Here is a 20267-nt window from a genome sequence, read left to right on the forward strand (position 1 = left end):
ATGTAAATCAGTAGCCTTAAGAAAGGAGTATGATCAGGTACTAGCAAGCAAAGATGCCAGTGCCAGGTCTTCCTGAAATGGGACCGTCATTCTGACGATGACCCCCCCTTGCCCCAAGAACTTAGAAAATGCTCAATTCTGCTAAATACAGCTATTTTCAAGGTAGAGATAATAATACTAAATTATTTGATAGGATATAAAGAATAGCTAGTTCAGTTTCATAGTGAGAAATGATCAGTATTATTGTTATATTTTGAAATATATTTAAATATTTCTTTGTATGGTTGCATTTTATCAGGAAGAGAAGCTAAGGTTTAAAAGGGGAGTTCCTGTCAAGGCAGCCTGCCAAAGGCTGCTCCATAAACCCACAAACACAGACAAGAAACTAATCTAGTTAAAGAGTCATCTTGATATGCCTTTTTCTTCAGCTGTAATATGAAGTTTGTGAATTTCAGAAAAGGTTGTTTTAAAACATTTCAGTAGTTTTTATTATAGCGCTTTTATAAGACAAACTTTCAAAATGACAAGAAAAAGCCCATCAGCTAGGCAAATACTGTTCCCACAGTGTAAATAGGTAAAACGGTGACAGTTTTTGAACATGCATCTCAGTGCTCCCTGAATTGGAAAATTTTGTATGACTAAAATCAAGAATGCATTTACAGTGCGTAAAGTATGCACATAAGCGCTTTCCTGAATTGAGGCCTAACTTCTTTGTCCACAGTCGCTTTATAAATAACTAGCAGAATCCAGCTTTTTGGCACATAAGCTTTACAAAACATGAGTTATTGGGAAACACTATATGCAGTAGAATTGAGAATAAGATGAAGAATGAAGAGCAAATAGAAAACAGTCAGCAGGGCCAGGGGGGCGTAAAGCCTTCTTGAAATCCTAAATTCAAATATGCCTTAAGTCATGACTGAAGTAATTTGGTTGGTTTCATCTGAGTGGCTAACAGAAGAGGCTTGTTCATATCATTACATTGCAAGAGAAGTGTTTATAGCTGCCAGGCTTCGTTCCAGAGAGAAAACTGGCAAATAAATGCATATTATATACAAATACATAACCAGGGAAAAAAATGTAATGGTAGACAACAAAATATTCTCCTGATCTATCTTACTAAGCATCATTGGAGACTCTCATAAAGAACAGTAATTCACAGAAGTAGTAGATGATGTTTATAAATGAATGAAACCCTGATGACGTCCTTCTCTGAGGAGAGAAGTAGAAGTAATCCCTTCAGTCCTACTGTGTGGGAGAGCCAGAGAAATATAAAAACCAGTGATATGTGAAAGGAAGACTAAAGAGGTCACAGTCTAACTCAGATGATGCTTCTGGCCTAAAGCACTAATAAGTCCTTCGCCATCTTTGTAACGCTGCACTTGCCATAATAGTTACATGGGAAAAAAGATTCTTTGCTGGGAGTTAAGCATACTTTTATAACAACCTTTAGTGCAGTTACAGGGATAGCCTTTGTTTTCCACGGATTCAGCTGCCTGGCGCCAGAAGTGCTAGATTAATTTGAAGTTGAATTGCATGCCTGTTTGCAAGTTAGATCTGCTTGGTGTTCGTAGGTGAGCCCCGCTACCACAGCATGGCTCTCCTGAGTTCTGTCGACGCAGTTGTATGTGCATCTGCTCTGGAGCAAGGCCTGGGGACCAATCCTGTGTCTGCTCAAGGAGCAAGGCCAGGGTGCCGATTCTGCTTCCAGAATAAAATTGTTGTGGGGAAGGTTTTTATTCACAGTGTGCTTCACACCATAGCCATAAAAAGCTGTGGTGGCTTAATTCAGGGAATGGTGCTCGACCAGGTGAGGGACAGGAATGGTTAAGGCTGGTGTTGCTCTCTGTGTGACTCCGCTCATGAAGCCGCAAGTCTGCTACTAAGAACAAAAACAGCCATTCTGGGGATTCTCCCAGGAAAGAGAAATGTCAGAACTGACACAATGTTTGCAATAATAAGCTGTGTTGGCAAAATTCTTGTAGATGTCACCAAAATGTAAATGAACTCCACTGACTCAGGGAAGCAATCTCCAGAAGAGACACAGAACTTATTTGCATTTAGCAGGGGATTACAAATATCATTGTTCTCTTGCCTCCTCTCAGACTGAAACTGTTGGCTCAGTGTCAGCAGTGCAGAGATAGATTTCTCGAAACTAGTTTAATACCAAGAGAATAAAGTGTGTATCCCTGTACTTGTCAGCTAGCTCTTTTTCACACATACTTCACTGCAGGAATCCTCATTCTCAATACTAGGAATATAGTATATGATTTAGTACAGCAGAAACATGTAGAAGTACATAACTGGTACAGAAACAAAGAGGTCAGTATTCATCACTTCAATAAGATAGACTGAGGCCAGTCCACAAGCTTTTGTTGGGCTCCAAACATTTTCTTGCCCCGAGTACTACGCTGAAGTTAGTAGTCAGCATGGGCTTCACAAAGTACTACAGAAACCCCATTCTGGAAGTACTCCGTGGAACATGAGTTAGCAAGAAGGACAGAAAGTTTGCCTGCTGATAAAAATGCATTAACAAGACAGGTATAATGCAACATCTTAATTTTTGTTGTCTGGAGAAAGGAAACATCATCAGGACAAAAACAAAATACACAAATATAGTACAGGAATGTTACTCACATTCACAGTTTTTAAGGAATATAAAGCAAAATATGAAAAATCTAACAGACATAAGTGCCATACTTTCACCATAAAGAATAAATAGCACAGTAATCCCCACTGCAGAAGAGATGAAAGCATCAAGGAAAACCAAAACAAAACAAAACAAAACACATTTCCATAGCAAGTCTCTTTTTTCCTATTTTCTATCTTCACATAACCATGTAATATTCATTAGAAGTAATTGCTCAGCTTAAGGAAACAGTGTGCTGGTAATTCATCCCTCTTCCACAGGTCATAGAAAGTGCAGGAAAAATATGCAGAATTAGAACATGACTTAACACAGAGCATCAGACATAGATCATGTGCCGCAGAAAGTGTCGGTTGGGTTTAATTTAAATTACAAGTCAATTCAAGGAAGAGCAGAGTTAAGGTATTGCCCTTTTGGTTGTTGACTTACGAAACACATTCAGTTAAAGCACCGCTCCACTCAAATGCATCGGTGTGTCAATTCACAGCCTCAGTGCAACCATCTGTCCTCAGAAGACTGTAAGGCAATTTGAATGCTGCCAGCCCTTTCAGTAGGCACACAATAGTGTTCTTCTGACAAAATTGGATCATACGTGTACTAATAGAGGTCAGCACGGGATTTCATGACTGAACAAGCCAAAAAAAGGGGTCACAGTCTCACTGTGCTAAAATTGTGCACACTTAGTTTATTGTTTGGTGCTTGAGAAATTGACTTGTCTCATGAAAGATGCTAACATCTTAATGATGTGGTATTGGGGAACATGCTAGTCTCTAGCACTAATACCACGCTTTCCCTTTGAAAAGGGAGCAAGCATTTAATTTAGACTTTGGATGCCAAGTTCCTGATACATTATCTTTTCTACTGGGACAGAAAAAACTATGCTGGATATATAGGTGGTAGATTTCCAGTCACATAGCTGTCCACTGCAAAGTCCAGCAAGCACCACATCATCCTCACTGTGTAGGACACTATTTTATCCTAACAGGGAGCTAACACAATGCAAAATAAGTCCACAGATTTTTCTTCTGTAACCCACCAAAAGCCATGGGACCTGTTATATAGGGAACCACAATGCCCTGCCACACATTACTTAGAAAAATGGGGTACCTGCAGCATCAGAGTTATACAGGGATAGTTCTGCTCTCAATCCACTCCCTTTAGCATGTGTTTCATCCAAGTCAGAAGGTAAGAGATGGGTGAGAAGCCTGCCTCCTCTGTCTCCTCCGCAGTTATGAAGGACAGGCAAACTGGCGTTCACCAAATGGAAATAAAACATGCCTTAAAGTCAGCATCTCTCCTACCACTTTATGGAAACATGAAAACCTTGCTTCAGTCTGCTAAGTTGCAGTGAAAAAAGCCTAATTTTATCAGTAGAAATTGCCAACAAGAATGAGAAGAGTTCTTTATTAAAGAGTGATAAGTGAAAGCTAAGATTAAGGCTGACATTAGGCAAACTGATTTCATACTAATCTTGATTTGGGATCATAGCACAGCAACTGTTTGTGATAATATATGTATATACACATTTGTAGGAGGCAGACGTGAGTTTTCTGGGTTTGATGTATTCATATTAAATTATCTTGAATAAGAACCCAAAGGACAGTGTTTATAGAGTAAATAAGGCTAGCGAAATATCCCATTAATTCAAAGACATCCATCACAAATGTCACCACATCCCTACCATAGAAAGGGCTTCCATACAAATGTTATGTATGTACTGATGGGGCCCAGAGCTGCAACCCGTTCCTCTCTCTCCAGGCCTCTGAGCCCCAAATTGCACACTGCAGCCAGGAGTGCTTTTTGTGATAAGGCATCTAATCCTTTTAACCCAGTCTTTGACCTAACTGAACAGGCTAGTGACTGAACTTCCTGCATCTTTTTCCTGTCCACCCTACAAAAGCTGTTCTGTGCAAGGAGCAGAGACAAGGTGCTGGAGCAGAAGGAAAAGGTGTTACTGTTTTCATTGGGTCTTCAGTGTTAACTACTAGGACAAACACGAATGTGTTTTTATTTGGACAAAGCTTAATGGAACAACTGGTACAAATGGTCTTTGGAAAGAAAGATCCCATTCTCGCACATGAGGGTTTTCTTACCATCTCGTCTATGACTTCCTCCTCCTTCCACTGAGGAAGGTATTGTCACCCTAAAGAAGCCGCATCTAAAGCAAATGTGGCAGATCAACTACATGTTACTCCAAGGTTCAAGCACCCTTCTTCCACATTTATTCTTGTGATTCAGTTCAATAATGAAGATGAAGTACACTGTCTTTACAGGAACATACTAATTAGAAATAAAAATTGTTACTTCAAGACAAGGTAGAACCTTGGAGTTAGATTTCTCTGCTTAAAATTGCTTTTAGAGTTTACAAAATAAAATTAATAAGATCAAAACCAATTTGCCAAAATTCCAGTGGAGAAGAATAAAAGCTTCATTGAAAAAATAGAACCATAACAAAACCCAGTGTATTTCAAATCTAATTCAGTAAGCTTGCAAATACTGATTACAGTTATGTTCCTAACTTACAGATGCTTGCATGGATGAATAATTAATCTGATCTCATACCATGATCATTATGCATGTACATTAAACCTGCACATGTAAACTGGTATAATGCAGTTTTGAAAAAGACAGCGTTCCCCCAGCGCATCTTACTGACATCCTGCTCATTTGGAATCCTACCTTGGTGAAGTGTCTGCTTCTTTGTAATTTCATGTTTGGGAATAATTGAGAGATGAACAAATAACTGAGCCAGTGCACAAGATAATTTGACTGGACACTGTATTGATTCCTCCTATAATGATTCAGGAACTAGTAGAGATGAAGACTTTTTCGGATAGAGTAGTAGTGCAAAAGAAATTACAGCATACAGTGATATCTACCTTATAGTGAGAGAGTAAAAAAAAGAAATCTTGTGCTAAATTAATCAGAGGAGATAGGACCATAATTCATAGTCAGTAATCATCCTGACAAATATTGTAAATTAATGCATTATGCGTTGTTCATTACTTTTTATCTCAATCACAGTAAATTTCTGAGGTTGATATGTATATGTTTGTCTTTGCAGAGTTTTTGGATAATGAAACACTGATAAAGGGCAACATGAGGAATAAACATCTGCATTATTAGGGTATCTCTAATCTTTCTTCACAGACAGGGTTTATCTCCAAGTAATGTAGAAGATGAACAGAAGCAGTGACTTTCCTTTCAGAACCAAAAAGCTCACTGAACAGTCTTAGCACTTCCTGAATCAACAGGGTTGCCCACACCTTCACAAGCATTCAGTGCTTGCAGTCTCAGGTATATTGTTAGCAATGAGGCCATCTGTTTTTATCATCGATGCTGTCTTCCTTGGCCCAACCTTAAAATCTGGTATTTTAGGAAACTATGCAGCAGCTGCTAGTTAGAAAAATCTGTGATCTCATCCCCAGAAGGACTTAACAAGATAGTACTAACAAGTGACACAGTAAATATTAATTATTTTAATAATCTAAACAGCATGATATTTCTTGTATCATATGCTGTCAGCCCAAGAGAGATGAGAGGATCTAAAGTGAAAGTCCCTGCACTATATGATATTCAGTACAGCTTTTAGAAGAAATTGTAGCAGGACAACATGCACAGGCTGAACATTATAAAGTTGTAGGTGTAGCTCCATAAAGCATAGTGGTTATTCTTGTTAACATTTCTAGCACACTTCTCCAATTAATACCAATGCAAAAGCTATCTAGATGGTGGCAGGGGTTCAAACAAGATTTTATTTTTGCATCGTGTTCATACCTTCCTTGGTAAAGAATTGCAATCTGTCCCTTTATCTCCAGTACCAAAAAAAAAAACCAAACCCAAAACAAAACAAAACCAAAAAAAAACCCCAAACAACAAAAAATACAAACCAAAACCACACACAAACAAAAAAACAACCCACACAAACCAGCAAACCAAAAAAACCACACCTAACTTCAAACCACATTCCCTTACCAATTTACAATGGAAGGCAGGAGCTCTCCCTTCTCCAAGTCATTAACAACATATCACTGTAGTACGGTTTCAAGACACCCCTCACCACTCAGTTAAGACCCTTCAAAAGATATCTTGTGATGCACAAGACAAGAATGAGGAGTTAAAGGAACTATTTGATACATGCAGAGATTTCAAACCTTTCCCATTTAATGTTTTGCCCTCAAGCTTCAGGACAGTGGGCACTTCAGGTTAAAAAAAAAACAAAACAAACATATATATATATATAGAAGGACAATCAAAAAAGTATCCACTTTCCATTGCCATTCTAACTGGGCATTTTGCCAGTACAACTATACAATTTAGGATATGCTGTGAAGTCCATGGTTTTATAAATTCTGAGAAATAGCTGTTCACCTGCTACTCCAAGGTAATGTAATACTTCAAAATTAGGGTAATTCTGAGTTTACATCTTGTCTCTACAGCAGATCAAAAACTTACTGTTAGCTTGTTAAAAATTAATATGAGGCTTATCTCAGCTTTTTACATATTTCACTATCCAGTTACAACAACCATCAGGAGGTCATACTTAACATCACGGCACAAGAGCTTTAAAGAGAAAACAGCCACCTTTTCTAAGCCTATTTTTGTTCAATTTCAGCAAATTAATCAGTTACGGCATTGCTCTTGCTTTAAGCAATTTAAATTCAAGGCTTCCATATTGTCTTAGCATGCAGTTAGTTCAGTCATTTAGCTAACACTCACGCAGACTGGTGATCTTTGTTGGAAGTCTCAGATTTCAGCTGTGTGTCTCACCAGACTTTGGACAGGTGACCTGTGGAGATCACTGGGGTAAAATATGAATTCCAGCTCTGGGGTTCAATCATGGTGGTTGTTACTTGGTCGCCTCCAAGAGCCATAGGACCTTTTCACAGGAAAGGAACAAGTTTTCACTGCTGTTCAAAGCCCTGTGACTCTACTCCTGTTGGAAGGGATTTTCCCCAAGTCTTTAATTGCAAGGTCATTATGAAGATAGTGTCCAGCACAGACAACACATATCCCATTGTATTTTGCTAGGATTTGATATTCCTCTAGTAACCCTAGAGCACCATTTTGTTACTTTCAGTGTTACATCACTTCCATGAATAAGCCTTTTTCAGAATAGCATTCACTTTTCTCCACCTCACACGTTGTATTTCTACTGCGTCATATGAAATAGGAGCTATTTTCATGCTGTCAGTTTCTTCACAAAAAAATTCATTTTCAACTAATGCAAAGAATATAAAATTTCAACTTGCTTTTAATCTTCTAATGTCTTTTAATCTGACTGTTCACACATAAGAAACTGAAGTTGTTCATATATTCACACCAGAATTGAAGTAGCAGTGTATCCAGCTACCCCATGCAAATAGGAGTCCACATAAGAGCAGGTGCATACAATTTACATATCTAAGTTTAGCAGGCTCTTTGAGATGGTGATAAATTCTTCTAATGTGAACTCTTTACATCACCCACATATTGAAGGACATTCTGAGTTCTCCTGTATTGCAAGACTATAATGTAATATATACCTTTTTGGTAGGGAAGAATTATGTTTAGTTAACTTGAATAGAAGCACCTTAACTGGCCACACCATGTGAATCCTCTTGGCCTCGTTATGAGCCTAACAATGTAGCTCTTTTCTGCCAGCACATAGTTGAATAATTAAGGCAGATACGGGGAAACTGAAGAAGGTGTTTGGGGTTGTTTGGGGGGTTTTTTGTGATTCTTTTTTAATTTGTTAATCAACAATTGTAAAAGTCCTTGCTGTTAGTAAGTATGTAGATGAAAATCTCTTTGCAGTCATGTATGATCAGGATAACCAGGAACAGAAATAACTTCCTTTTCTATTACAAAGTTGTTTATACCTTTCTCCGTGCCCATGCACTTGAAAGGGGATAGAAGAGGATTTTGTATGAGCCTAGATAATAGTTTCTCCACCAAGAATCCCATAGCTTTTTTCAAAAATTCTTTTTTTCCTCTCCAGTGGGTAAATGGAGAACCATTTAACAGACACATTTCCACTATGAATATTAATAGAAGTAAGTAGGATGGTTTGCATACAGGCATGTTAGGAGTCAACAGCAGGGCTCAGGAAACAATCAAGGGTCAATTTGTGCTGCAGTGGTGGGCTAATAGTCAAAAAAAGATCATTCTGCCTCATCCAAAATAGCAATTGTGTCCAGAGATGAAATCACAGTTATCTGGTAAACTGCAAGAAGAACAATTAGTGACCTTTAACATTAGACTAAACATACAAAGCATATCTCTTTGAAATGAAGCTGCTACTTCGAGAAGGTGGAAGCTGGATGGTATTTCTCTCTCCCTGTTGTTCCAGGCAGTATCCCTAAAAGAGCTTTCATTTAGGTAGTCCTACTAGAACCACCCCTGCAGGGCATGCTTATTTTCTGGGACTGAACCATTTTCTGGTCCCATTTGTTCAAAAGGCCACAAAAACTAGCTAGCCTTAAAAACAGTCAGTATTCCGGGTTAAGACATTGTCAAGGGTGCTCTGTGGGCATCACAGATGTTCTAACCTACATGCAACACCATTCATTATAAAGGGAATTATAAAACCTTTGTAATTCAAAATTTAATCAACTTTCCCATAACACATAATTATTTAAATGGAGTCTAATCGAAGAAACAGCGTGCTCAGAAAAAGCCAAAGTTCTTGTTCTAGCCTTACTCTGCATCTTTCTATTCTCTAAATCTTATTCTCACTCAATCTCATTCGGTAGCAATGCAGAACAATGCACACTGCAATTTCTGTTTCCTTTAGAAATATATTCTTTTCTTTAAATCCTCTTTGAAAACAATAAATAGCTTAGTTTTAAGAACAGGGAGGAATACCCACAGCCTAGACTTCTAACTGCCTGGAGATAAAATGGTGCAGCATACACAGATGTTTCTCAGGGCACCTGTAAATATCAGCCCTTCTTAGCATGTGTCTTCTATTTGGGGAACAGCCCAGGACTTCTTCCAACTTCCCAGCAGATAGGAAGGTGTAGCTACCTCAGCTCTAACAGCTATTGATGTTTACCCTATGCTGAAACTAGCCTTGCAGTGGAAACTACATTTTATATTTAAAATACACACATATACACACTGCAGTTTATACAGAAAGGTGAATAAATGTACTTTCCTAAAGGCTACACTTGTTGGGGGCCGGGGGGGGGGGGGGGTTAGTTGTTTTTAAAGTCCTTCCTCTGCCATCTCAAATGGAAAGCAACCAACATCATATTATTTATAAGAAGGAACTATGTGGAACCTATAAAATAAGCTATATATGCAAGGCAGCAGAATGTTATGCTACTCCAGGAAAAACACCACTGCCTATCAGGCGGGGGGGGGAATTACTTTTTCCAGCCCTTCAGTGGTGTGCGTCTTCTCTCCTCTTTAAACCTGGCTCAGCTCTGCCGGCCAAAGATAAATATGGGAGGGGGCAGAATACATGATGTGATCCAGCCAGCCCCTAGACACTGCACAGCATATATATGGAATGGTGTTTGGCTGTATGGCAAGTCCTGTACTCTGATTTACCAATCCTCTAACTAAACGGGTCTTCTATAGTAAGCAATAGGGATTTTAAAGAAAGGAATTTTTCCCCCCAGTTTTTCAAATAGTAATTTAATTTCTATAGATCTTTCAGTGTCCTTGAATTTTGGTGGCTCCTTTAGCACCAAGAATCAATATCTGGTTTGCTATTATTGTCATTCCTGCAGCTGTTTACGCAGAAGTCCTACTCCTGTTCAGACAAAATCTGAGGGAATGAAATCGCTTCTTAATGGTTTGAGAAAACTCCTTGATTTATGCAGACAGATACTGCTGTAGCTTTTACAGATACAAATGATAATTTAAGTCATACTATAGGCTTTGTGCACTCTGTGACATCAACACTATAATTCATATGGAAGTGCATAACAACACTGCAAAACCATTTTAATTATTTTAAAAAATTCAAGTCACCTTGAAAGAAAGACCAAGATATATCACATATGATATCACCTCTTAAAGAAAGATCCTTGGATTCCAGCATTTGTTAACAGGTTTCTGTCTTAGTGCTCAGCTCCTTACATAACTAGATAGATCAGTATTTCAGTTGTCATTATTTTCTAAGCAGTAAATGTGAATCAGTCCTCTACTTTTTTTTCTTTTTAATAGATTACTACTATTGAAGACAGGAGATGAGGATGGAAAAAAAATAGGATTATTTCAATAGCAAAAGTCCTAAATAAGAAGCAGCACATAACCACAAGCACTCTGGGAGTGTTCAAGATATATATAAGGTGGATGTGATTCCTGAAGCTCAGTTAGTAGTTCAACCTCAAATGCTAAAGATAGCGTCTTTATTAGCTCTTTTCCAGAGTTTCAAATCATGTGAGCAGGTTAATGATTGCTGAAAGATGCTGGTTAGTAGAGCCAGTTGAATAGTTCAATGCAACACAAGGAAAATATGAAACTTCATCATTTAAAAAGTCTCATAAATTTCAGCCAGTATGATAATAATAGAAGTGGATAGCTGATTTACAGATTCATAGATGCATATAGCAGGCAAAAGAACACAGGTCAGCTGCTCACCAGTTGTTACTGTTAGAGCTAGCAAGAATTTCATCACTGCCTTCTCATTTTCTCTGTGGAGGCAGAAAGTAAAGTTTGTAAAGAATGGAACTTTTCTGTGGAAAGTTTTGGCTGTTGGGTTGGTCCCCCCTCCCCCCCCCCCCCAGTATAGATTAGGTTTCCTGCCTGGGCTACATCTTCCATGAGCTGTCATCCGCCCTATAGCTACCTCTTTAGGTCACATTAGATATAGTTCAGAAAGAGCTCAACCTCCTAAAGAGAACACAAGACATCCAGATCACAGTTCAAGCAGACTGCTGAGGTAAAATATAGAATTATTTTCCAATTACATTTTTTTCAAACCTTTCCCTCTCAGAATAAAAAGAAAAATTATTATATTGCTATATTTTTTTCCAAATTCTATATGAGAAGCTTATGTGCCAAAATACCAGAGTTTCTCACAATAAAAAAAAATTATTGCTTTTGCCCTGGTCAAGTCACTACCAGCCTAAGCTGGATCTGAGCTTATGAAGGTAACTTTACTTTAATGGGTAAAATAGGATTCTCATCATACTTATTTCCAAGCGCTAATACAGACTTTCTGAAAAAAGTAATAGGTTCGGGTCCTGCTTATAAAATTGTATTAGTTCAAAGTTGTTTGTGTATGAGAAAATAGAGGAAGAAATATATTGTCCATCACAAAGTGGGCTGTTACACTTCGAGTGATTTGTTTCACTGCAGTGGTATTTATCATGTTGATAAAATAGACCATGGATCTGAAAATTGGAAGATTTTTCCTGTTAATTTGAAACAGCACCTATACATGCTGCTGTGACATCAACATAATACCCTAAAGCCACAGCATCTGAAAAGATTTATTTTCTGAGCCCTTCTGCAGCCACATTCTCTTTGCTTCTGACATTCTCAATTTGCAGGCTGCTGGTGATCCAATCTTATTCATTCTGGCTCTATAATAAGGATGTCAATGCAAGAAGAGAAAAGTCATTATCTGATAGCCAACAGACATGATAAAAAAGGCAGAGTTAGATATCTCAGAGGAAAGGCCACCCTTTCTGCCTAGGATGAGCTTCTCAAGGTCATGGGCAGCTTTTGTACCTGTAAGTATGCTCCAAATTAACTTTAAGCTGAGTGCATCAGATAAAACTGAAATGTCCCTATCACATAGTCTCATAATAAGGTTTTGAAATATGATATGAATAAGGTTTTGAAACCTTGAATAAGGTTTTGATTTTTTACTGTTAATCAGTGAAAAGTTTTAATTATGATTAGAACATATATATGCAGTGAGAAAGATCAAAGAGGCGATGTGAGCTGCAGAGAACCTTAGTCTAAATTTATGGGCCCTGCCTGGTTAATGTCATTCCTGTGGGTTTGGATTATGCTGCAGTATCTCCCACTAGCAATAATCAGGCAAGACTAGTTAACCATTGCTATAGAAAGATTTTTACCTCAAATTTAAAAATAATACTGAATATCATCTGGTTTTGGGAACCGTTTAAATGTCACAGTTCCAACAACTGACAGCAAAAATGTATTTATTCATCGACTTTGTCAAATAACTACTTAGTACCATTCCAGAAGATAAGCTACTATCAAGCACAAGGTAATGGGCTCTCATAAGCAGTAATTGGATGAAAGTTTTGAGTTGCAATATACATGAGTTAAACTAGATCAACCAATCTTGATCTATGAATCTGTACACCATACGATGCCCTTTACAAGCCACATTAAGGTAAAAGTTTGAAGCAATTCCTACACGTTTATTATTGAATATCAATTGTAGCTTAAGAGGCAGTTTAATTTTGTGTGCAAATCAGAAAAGCATACAGAACAGGAGGACAACACATGACTGGCCCCTAGGCTGTAGGTAGCAGAGGCAAGCAGTGTGAGAGAATTAAATACACTCCTGGGCCTCCCGAACTGAAAATTCCTTTCCCCGTACTATTTGTATGGCTCTTGTAAAACTGATTTATAGAGCGGACGTTTCCCAGATTATTCTAGTCTTCCACTCATTTGCTAAAGTTTGCTACAAGACAGTAAGATAAACGCAAAAGGACCAATAGCCTTGCCTGTTTTTAGCATCGTCATCAGTTCTTTTTAAACACTGTTTAAACATTAAACATACAAAGGTAGCAGTTCCTATCTGCTTCCTATATCCCTCTAGAATGTAGGAAGAATCTGATGCGCAGTGTTCCCATAGCTGAATGAGTATAACTGGTGAGCTAAGTGGTTTTATGCTTTTGGTGTCAAAAACATGCAGATGTGAGTTTGCATTGTAGCATGGCAGTCTGCACTATTGTATAGCTGCTTTAAAGAACCCAAGCATTCAACACATTCAAATGTTAAGGCAGTGCCACCTAATTCATTACACTTGACACAAGCCATTGCCATAGCCAGACCTACAAAACCCTTTCTTCAGTGACCAATTTTCCATCTTCTATATTTTAACAATAGCTACAAACTCCCTGTACTTACTCAGTATTTAAGTCTTTCTGGGTCCCTAGTTATTCCTGCCTTAATAAGTTGCCATCACAGTTGCTGTAGATCTTATGTGTTGGAGCACTCAACAATAGGCATGCCAAAATTAACCTCTCACTAGAAGCACAGAAAGTAGTCTTGCGAGAAGACAGAAAGTAGATTGCGAGAAGCTATTTGAGGAGAACATACCTAGTTTCTTCCCTATCCAAACTGTTTAGAATTACTAAAAAGCACAGTATTTTCCTCTTTTTTCGGGGCGGGGGGGGGGGGGGCGGCATTCGGCTCCAGTTTTATCATCAAGTGGGTCTCTTAACCAGGGAGTGAGAAGAAACCATAGATCCATCCATAGTGTTTTATGGGAAAATGTTCTGATTTCAATATTGTGTCTGACAGAGCTGAGCTGTTCTAAGCTTTTCCTTTTATGGAATTACTGAATTTTTTTTAATACTTTCACTACACCTAGGGATTGGAAAGGTTAAAAAAAAAAAAATCAAAACTTGTTAAATTGCCATTCCATTTAAAACTGGCAGGTTGTTTGCACAAAAATAAGAGTTGAACAAAGTAATAATGTAAATCAAATACAGGCCAGATATTGATATGAAGCCACTCCTGATGTATACTTGGGATAACCAAGGTAAGTCCCACAAGCAGATGACATCCTGGTATGTATCTAGCATAAGTGAGAGGTTCCAACCTTCCTCAGGATCCAGATGGAATAGCTTTGAATCCAACAGAGACCTTTTTTTTAAAAAAAAAAAAAATTAGCTCCTACAGGGGTACCTTTGCATTCAGTGACTTGCATAATATCCCTGTCCCCCTTGCTACAGTGATACTCTGTCCAAAGCCAGTGCCTGTGTTCCAAAATCTTTTTCAGCTTGTTTTTGTAATGCACCTACCTTACTCATTTTGTGAACTCCTGCCTGGGAGCTACAGAATAAGCAGTGTGATAGCAGCCTGATAGCAACTGCAGCCAGAGGCTGATTTCACAGTACAGTAGGAAGTGCAGAATCCAACTGGTCACTGTGGGCCAGACTAAATCATCTTTGAACAAGAACCATTCATAAAAGCAGAATCAACAAAATCTTCATCAATTCCACTAATTTAGCTTATCTGTGTGCCTCACTAGGACCTCTCAACTCCTTCTTGCCATCTGTCAGTCTCCTCCCCTTGATAAAGAAACTGCATATTCCAACACTGTCCCAACCAGGGATTAAAAAAAAGGGTATCAGAAACATGCTTTAAATTGCTTCAGTGTTTGAGATACTTTGTTGTGATTATTTTAAAATCAAAGCATACTATGCCCTATCCTATTCTAAGCCTCTTCCTACTCATTTCCAGTCCTGTACACTTTCTTAATATAGCATATTTAAAGCTAATAGGATGTGCTAGGTCATCAGCCCCAAAAAACTTGTACTGACCCAGGGCGTACATGTAATACAACATTGTTCTGTCAGTGTGCTTCAGCTCTAGTTCAGCAAGTACTCAGTAAGCCCATTCTGTACTCAGACGAGGCTTAACTGAGGCTGGCAGGGATGTAGAGGTGTATGATTCTGCACACAAAATCCTTCCAGTACAACACATCAGCACTTCTTCATGAGCTGTTCATGCACATTTCAGTCTAGGAACCAAAACCACTCCATGTCTCATCTTCTCCATCAGTGATAGAGGAATGAATTATCATCTTTATTAAGATGATAGACAGATTTTAAACCAGGGGAAGAGATTTGGTTATCTTAGTTATCTTAGTAAGAGCCAGCCTTAAAATCATCTCTGATTTTTCAAGGGAACAAAGAAAACCCTATCAATTACAGAGACCATTGTGGCTTCACTAGAGCTGATGTGCCTTCAGGAAAAAAAAAAAAGCAAAAACAAAAACAAACAAACAAAAAAACTCAGCTGATTCAGTATGGAGAGAAGTGATTTTCATTTATATGTCGTGCTTCCCTTCTGACTCATTTGGGATATGAGCAGGTGAAAGCCAGTGAAGAAGAGAGAAGCCACTCCTAATAAAGGGCTATATCTTGGATGAACCAAGCTCCCATGACACATCTGCACACCAAGACATTTCACTTTGACAGGATGTGACCCAACTGAAACTTCAACATTAGTTTCTGCCAAATTAGAAAGGGATAAGAAGTGTCCCTTCAAAGACACATTAATGAGAAAGCACAACATACACAAAAAAAGTCAAGTTCTACTACACCTCCTTCACTTATGTGGAGAGTTACTTTACAAGTTGGTCTCTTGAGATGCAGGAGCACTGGGTGAAATAATATGATATTTAAGGGGTTTTGCAGATTGTTAATTTATTGTCTAACACTGAATTGATAGTGTAGGCAATTTTCCACTAGTACTCTCATTCTAAATTAAGTGCTTGTTCAGCCACATGTGCCCCTTGCATTGTATTCACGACTGCAACAGCCAGCATGTTCCGTTTGTGCCATGTCTGGTTAGTTACACAACTCCCATCACTAGATAAAAGCAATGGTTTCTGCATCCAATATATTTCATATTTAGAGGATTAGACATAAAGTATTCATATTTATGCATGTGTTGTTTACAATTTGCAGTTTCATGAAAAAAATACAACTTACCTCAAAAAAAAAAAAGTTAGCATTCTGCTATTGCTGTTATATTTATGGGCTTCACATAAATTTCCAGATACTTCAATTCTGAATGAAGAAACATAGCATTTTTATATACAGAAATGTACAGTTTACCAAAAGATGTATTTGGATAAAAGGAGAAAAACTTGTAAGATGTTCCTCTGCCAAAAGTAATGTAAACTCTTTTGCCCCCAAAAAAATTCAAAACCAAAGAATTTGTATCAACATGGCATCTCATTCTGTAGTTGTTAGTCACCTCAACAATTCCAGTAGTAGTAAGTCAGTCTGTGAAGTCTCACAGTGCCAAACTGAAAATAATAACATAAGAGAAGTTTTATCAGCTGCACATTTGTTCTAGGAGCTAGAGTAAGAGGAGTTGTTCATTCCTTCTACTAAAAGCAATATTGTAATGTATCTTGTCTTTAGCAGAGACTGCGTTCAATTAGTCTAAGACATAAAAAAAGAGAAAGATTCATGATGGTGAGAAACAAGGTAAAATAGACAAGATTTGGAAAAGGTAAGGAAGCCCTGAGAACGTGCTAGATAAATGGGCTGTCTTGAAATAAAAAAATTAATACCTCTAGTACAAGTGGAGAGTATGAGAGAGTACTTTCTATTTGAAGTCACTGCTAACCTGTTAAATTCCTATAAAGCAAAACAGGACCAAATATTAGTGCTCACACTGAATGGCACCACAGAAATCTCAAAAATAGTCAATGTGTTAAGATACCAGCTGGCTTCCATACACAACTGGAAAGAAAAAAAAAAAAATCTAGTCTACTTCTCTTTTCTTTAGACAGTCCCTGTTAAGAGGATCATTTAGAAGTTGTCCAAGTTTCAAAAGATCCAAAAGCACTCACTGCAGCCTCTTTTCTTTCCCACTGAACTTGACAGGAAGTTTATCACCAACTCCAGTTACAGTAATATTTGGCTTCAATTTGAAGACAACAAGCCTGATAGTGCATGGAGCAACCTCATATCCCAGGCTCACATTCTCATCATAATGGCAACAAAGTTGATTCTTCCCTTTTATCTTTGCAAGTCAGCCAAAATTTATGTATTAAATTATCCACCAGGACTTTCAGTTCAGGTGTCAATTCCCTCTAATTGTGATTTAAACTAACTGGCGCTGGTGTGATATTTGCATCTTTCAAAGACAGAATTTGCAAAAATCTGAATAAACAAGGCTATGGAAAGCCAGTGGGAGTACACACTTGTTGGACACATTACCAACAGAGATAGTTAAAAAAACTGTACAAATGAGGAACATGATTAGAATTTGAGGAAGTTTAGTTCTAGTGCAAGGGCTGTAAGATCAGCAGAATCCACCCCTCAAACATACCCCATACCCAAAAACTCTTCGCGCTAAGAGTATTAAGTGGGACAGTTTTCCATACCTTTTTGATTTAATGCTACAGAATCAGTTTAATTTTAAGAAAATTCCATTTTCTCTTTTGGCATAAAATGCTTTGTAAAAGCTCAGCACATTTCTTGGCTATCTTAATTGCTTATAACAATTCTCAGCCAACAGTCAAGTGCCTCTAAAAAATTAACAAAAACCCTACTACATGCTAATTCCCCAGGTTTTTTTATATTTTTAGTCAGTTCTCTCAATGTCAAGCATTAGCCAACGATAATATACATTGGCTTGAAGCCATCATCATCTTTTTAAGCTTTTTGTGACTGCAAGACACTAGGTAGTATATCCCAAAGGAAAAGAGTGGGGAAAACATTGCTGAAAACTATCTGCTAACATTTATCCATGTAAAAAGCACTTGCACTTCCAAAAGCACATATTCACTTTACAGAACATTCAAAAGAGCAAAATTGTTAGCCTTAGTTCCTGTAGAAAACAAATTATTTATCTGTTCAACTGGCATGTAGCCAGATACAAAAATAGATCCATGCCATATTTGAAAGCTAGTCTTGGTATATATGCATGTCCAATAATTTCCTGCACCAATAAAATTCTGGTTTACTTGATACGTAGTCTGATCCTGAGCAGCTAGTGGGAGACTTCTTTTTAATTTGAGGGGGTGTGTGTGTGTATGTAGGGGTTTTTTCAGTAAACTGTGGATTAAGGATAGGAGAATGGGTGCTTACTGCAACTTGTTTTCAAGACTAGGCCCAAATTTGGTTACCTTTACTGCATGCCCAAACTTTTGTCCACAAATAAACATACAGAGCCTTTTACTTAAGCAGGGATTCCATCTGCTGAAATCCTGAATTCTTCTTTCCATAATTTCTAACATTTACCTCCCCTCCATTAGCAGTACAATCCCCCATAAATACATCTATGGGCAATTAATTCACATGTATAATCATATGTCACCGGTTGATTCTCTAGAGAAAACTTACTGTTTGATACTCTCTAGCTTGTCTCAAAAGGATATTTACTTGGAAGTAAATTACTGGAGTTATTCTGACTTTTCATAGTTTGGGATATTCTTGCATTTTCCATTTTTCTCCTAAGCAGAATTATTACTGAACTTAAATAATACATCTAGAGGGTTGTTTGGTTTTTTTTTTAACAGAGGAGAGCAGTTATAGTTTTTGCCACATACAACATGAGCACATTTCAACTGAAAAATCAAAATGGGGTAGAAGTAGGAGTAGTAATGTTGCTATGTGGAATGGCATGCCTGAAACAAAGGTGCACAAGCCAGAGAGCTCAGCTCAGTCTGCAGTCACCTGGTGAAGCACAGGGTTTACCTACTGGACCACAATACTTCCACGCTGTTTTAAGGTGAGGTCTGCCTGCCCACCCAGCTCCTTCTTTACATAGTATCAGGCCAAACTAGGGAGGATGAAATGAGAATGACTGCACCAAACCTAACCTCTCCGCAAGGCATGTAGCCAGTTTGAATGCTAGGAAAGCCTGGACTAAAGCACAGGTTTGGCACCGTCCTTCGGTTACTGTTTAAACACACTGGCGAGCCCAAAGGGCAATAAATTAAGTTTATTTACTTTCAGGTTTTTAATGAGCAAATTTTAAGTGCTCATCGTGATGGTTTTCTATGTCAACAATTTATTAGATGTTAAAGCCAAGAGGACCACCATATTGCCCGAGCTTCTGCCTAATAAAAAGCCACGTCTTTGATGGAAATCCAGTCCCTCACTAAGAATCCCACTCTGCATGAGTCCCTCCCCCCCCTCTGCTCCAAATCAGTTTCTTGCGATGCAGACTCATCCCACAAACTAAAGCATGCCTTATGCTACAAAAGCATGCTCCTCTGTTTCACTCTAGCCCAAAACTTTCTCTACAAAAGCTTGGAGACTTTTCACACCTAGTAACAACACACAATTCCTCTGTACCACTTGGAGCCTAAATTTTTGAGTTTTTACATTCCTCCTGGTGCACTGAAGTTCTTTCAGCATCAATCAATTCATGGTACAAAGAATCTTTCCAGGAATAAGCAAAATTATGCAACATACATCACTGACTCCAGCAGGATGGTCCCCAATAACAGGGAAACGATTGCCGAGTGACTCCCCCAGAGTCAATTACTAACAGCTCCAGAAATCTGTGTGATAAATAGGTTGTCCATAAGAGCATGAATTTGTAAAATGGATCTGTCTCAGGCTGTCTATTAGGGCTTTGAAAGCCCTTAGTTTGGGCATCTGTATTATCACACTTTGTAAATGTCTCTTTTCACAACCGACACGTTCTTTCTTTCTCTGCTGTACAGAAGTTCACTTGAACCAGAGCAGCCCCACCAGTGAATTCCCCAGCTATGGTGAAAACGGAAATGATACCAGTTTACTTGTTTCACCCCTTCTGGTGGCTGGAGTAGTGATTGGACTTGTGCTATTTCTATCCTGTGTTACAATCATTGTTGGCAGTCTGCGAAAGGATGGACGGTTAAGACGCCCGCATCTGAGGAGAGATGCTGTTTATGGTAAGATAGCTAGTTTAGCAAGATAATGCTTAACTTTATTAATAATGTCATGTTATGGGCAACAAA

The 20267-nt window shown here is 38.2% G+C and overlaps 1 protein-coding gene across 2 annotated transcripts in view; it reads left to right on the forward strand.

Moving 5' to 3' along the window:
* The window catches only part of BEAN1 (brain expressed associated with NEDD4 1), a 64069-nt gene that overhangs the window by 24570 nt on the left and 19232 nt on the right, over positions 1-20267 (forward strand). For both annotated transcript variants that reach the window (XM_075039997.1, XM_075039998.1), the window contains exon 4: positions 19992-20201. In XM_075039997.1, coding sequence (XP_074896098.1) covers positions 19992-20201 — 210 coding nt within the window. The remainder of the gene's footprint in view (positions 1-19991; positions 20202-20267) is intronic.

This window comes from Buteo buteo, chromosome 11 (assembly GCF_964188355.1).
Source record: "Buteo buteo chromosome 11, bButBut1.hap1.1, whole genome shotgun sequence".
Lineage (NCBI taxonomy): Eukaryota > Metazoa > Chordata > Aves > Accipitriformes > Accipitridae > Buteo > Buteo buteo.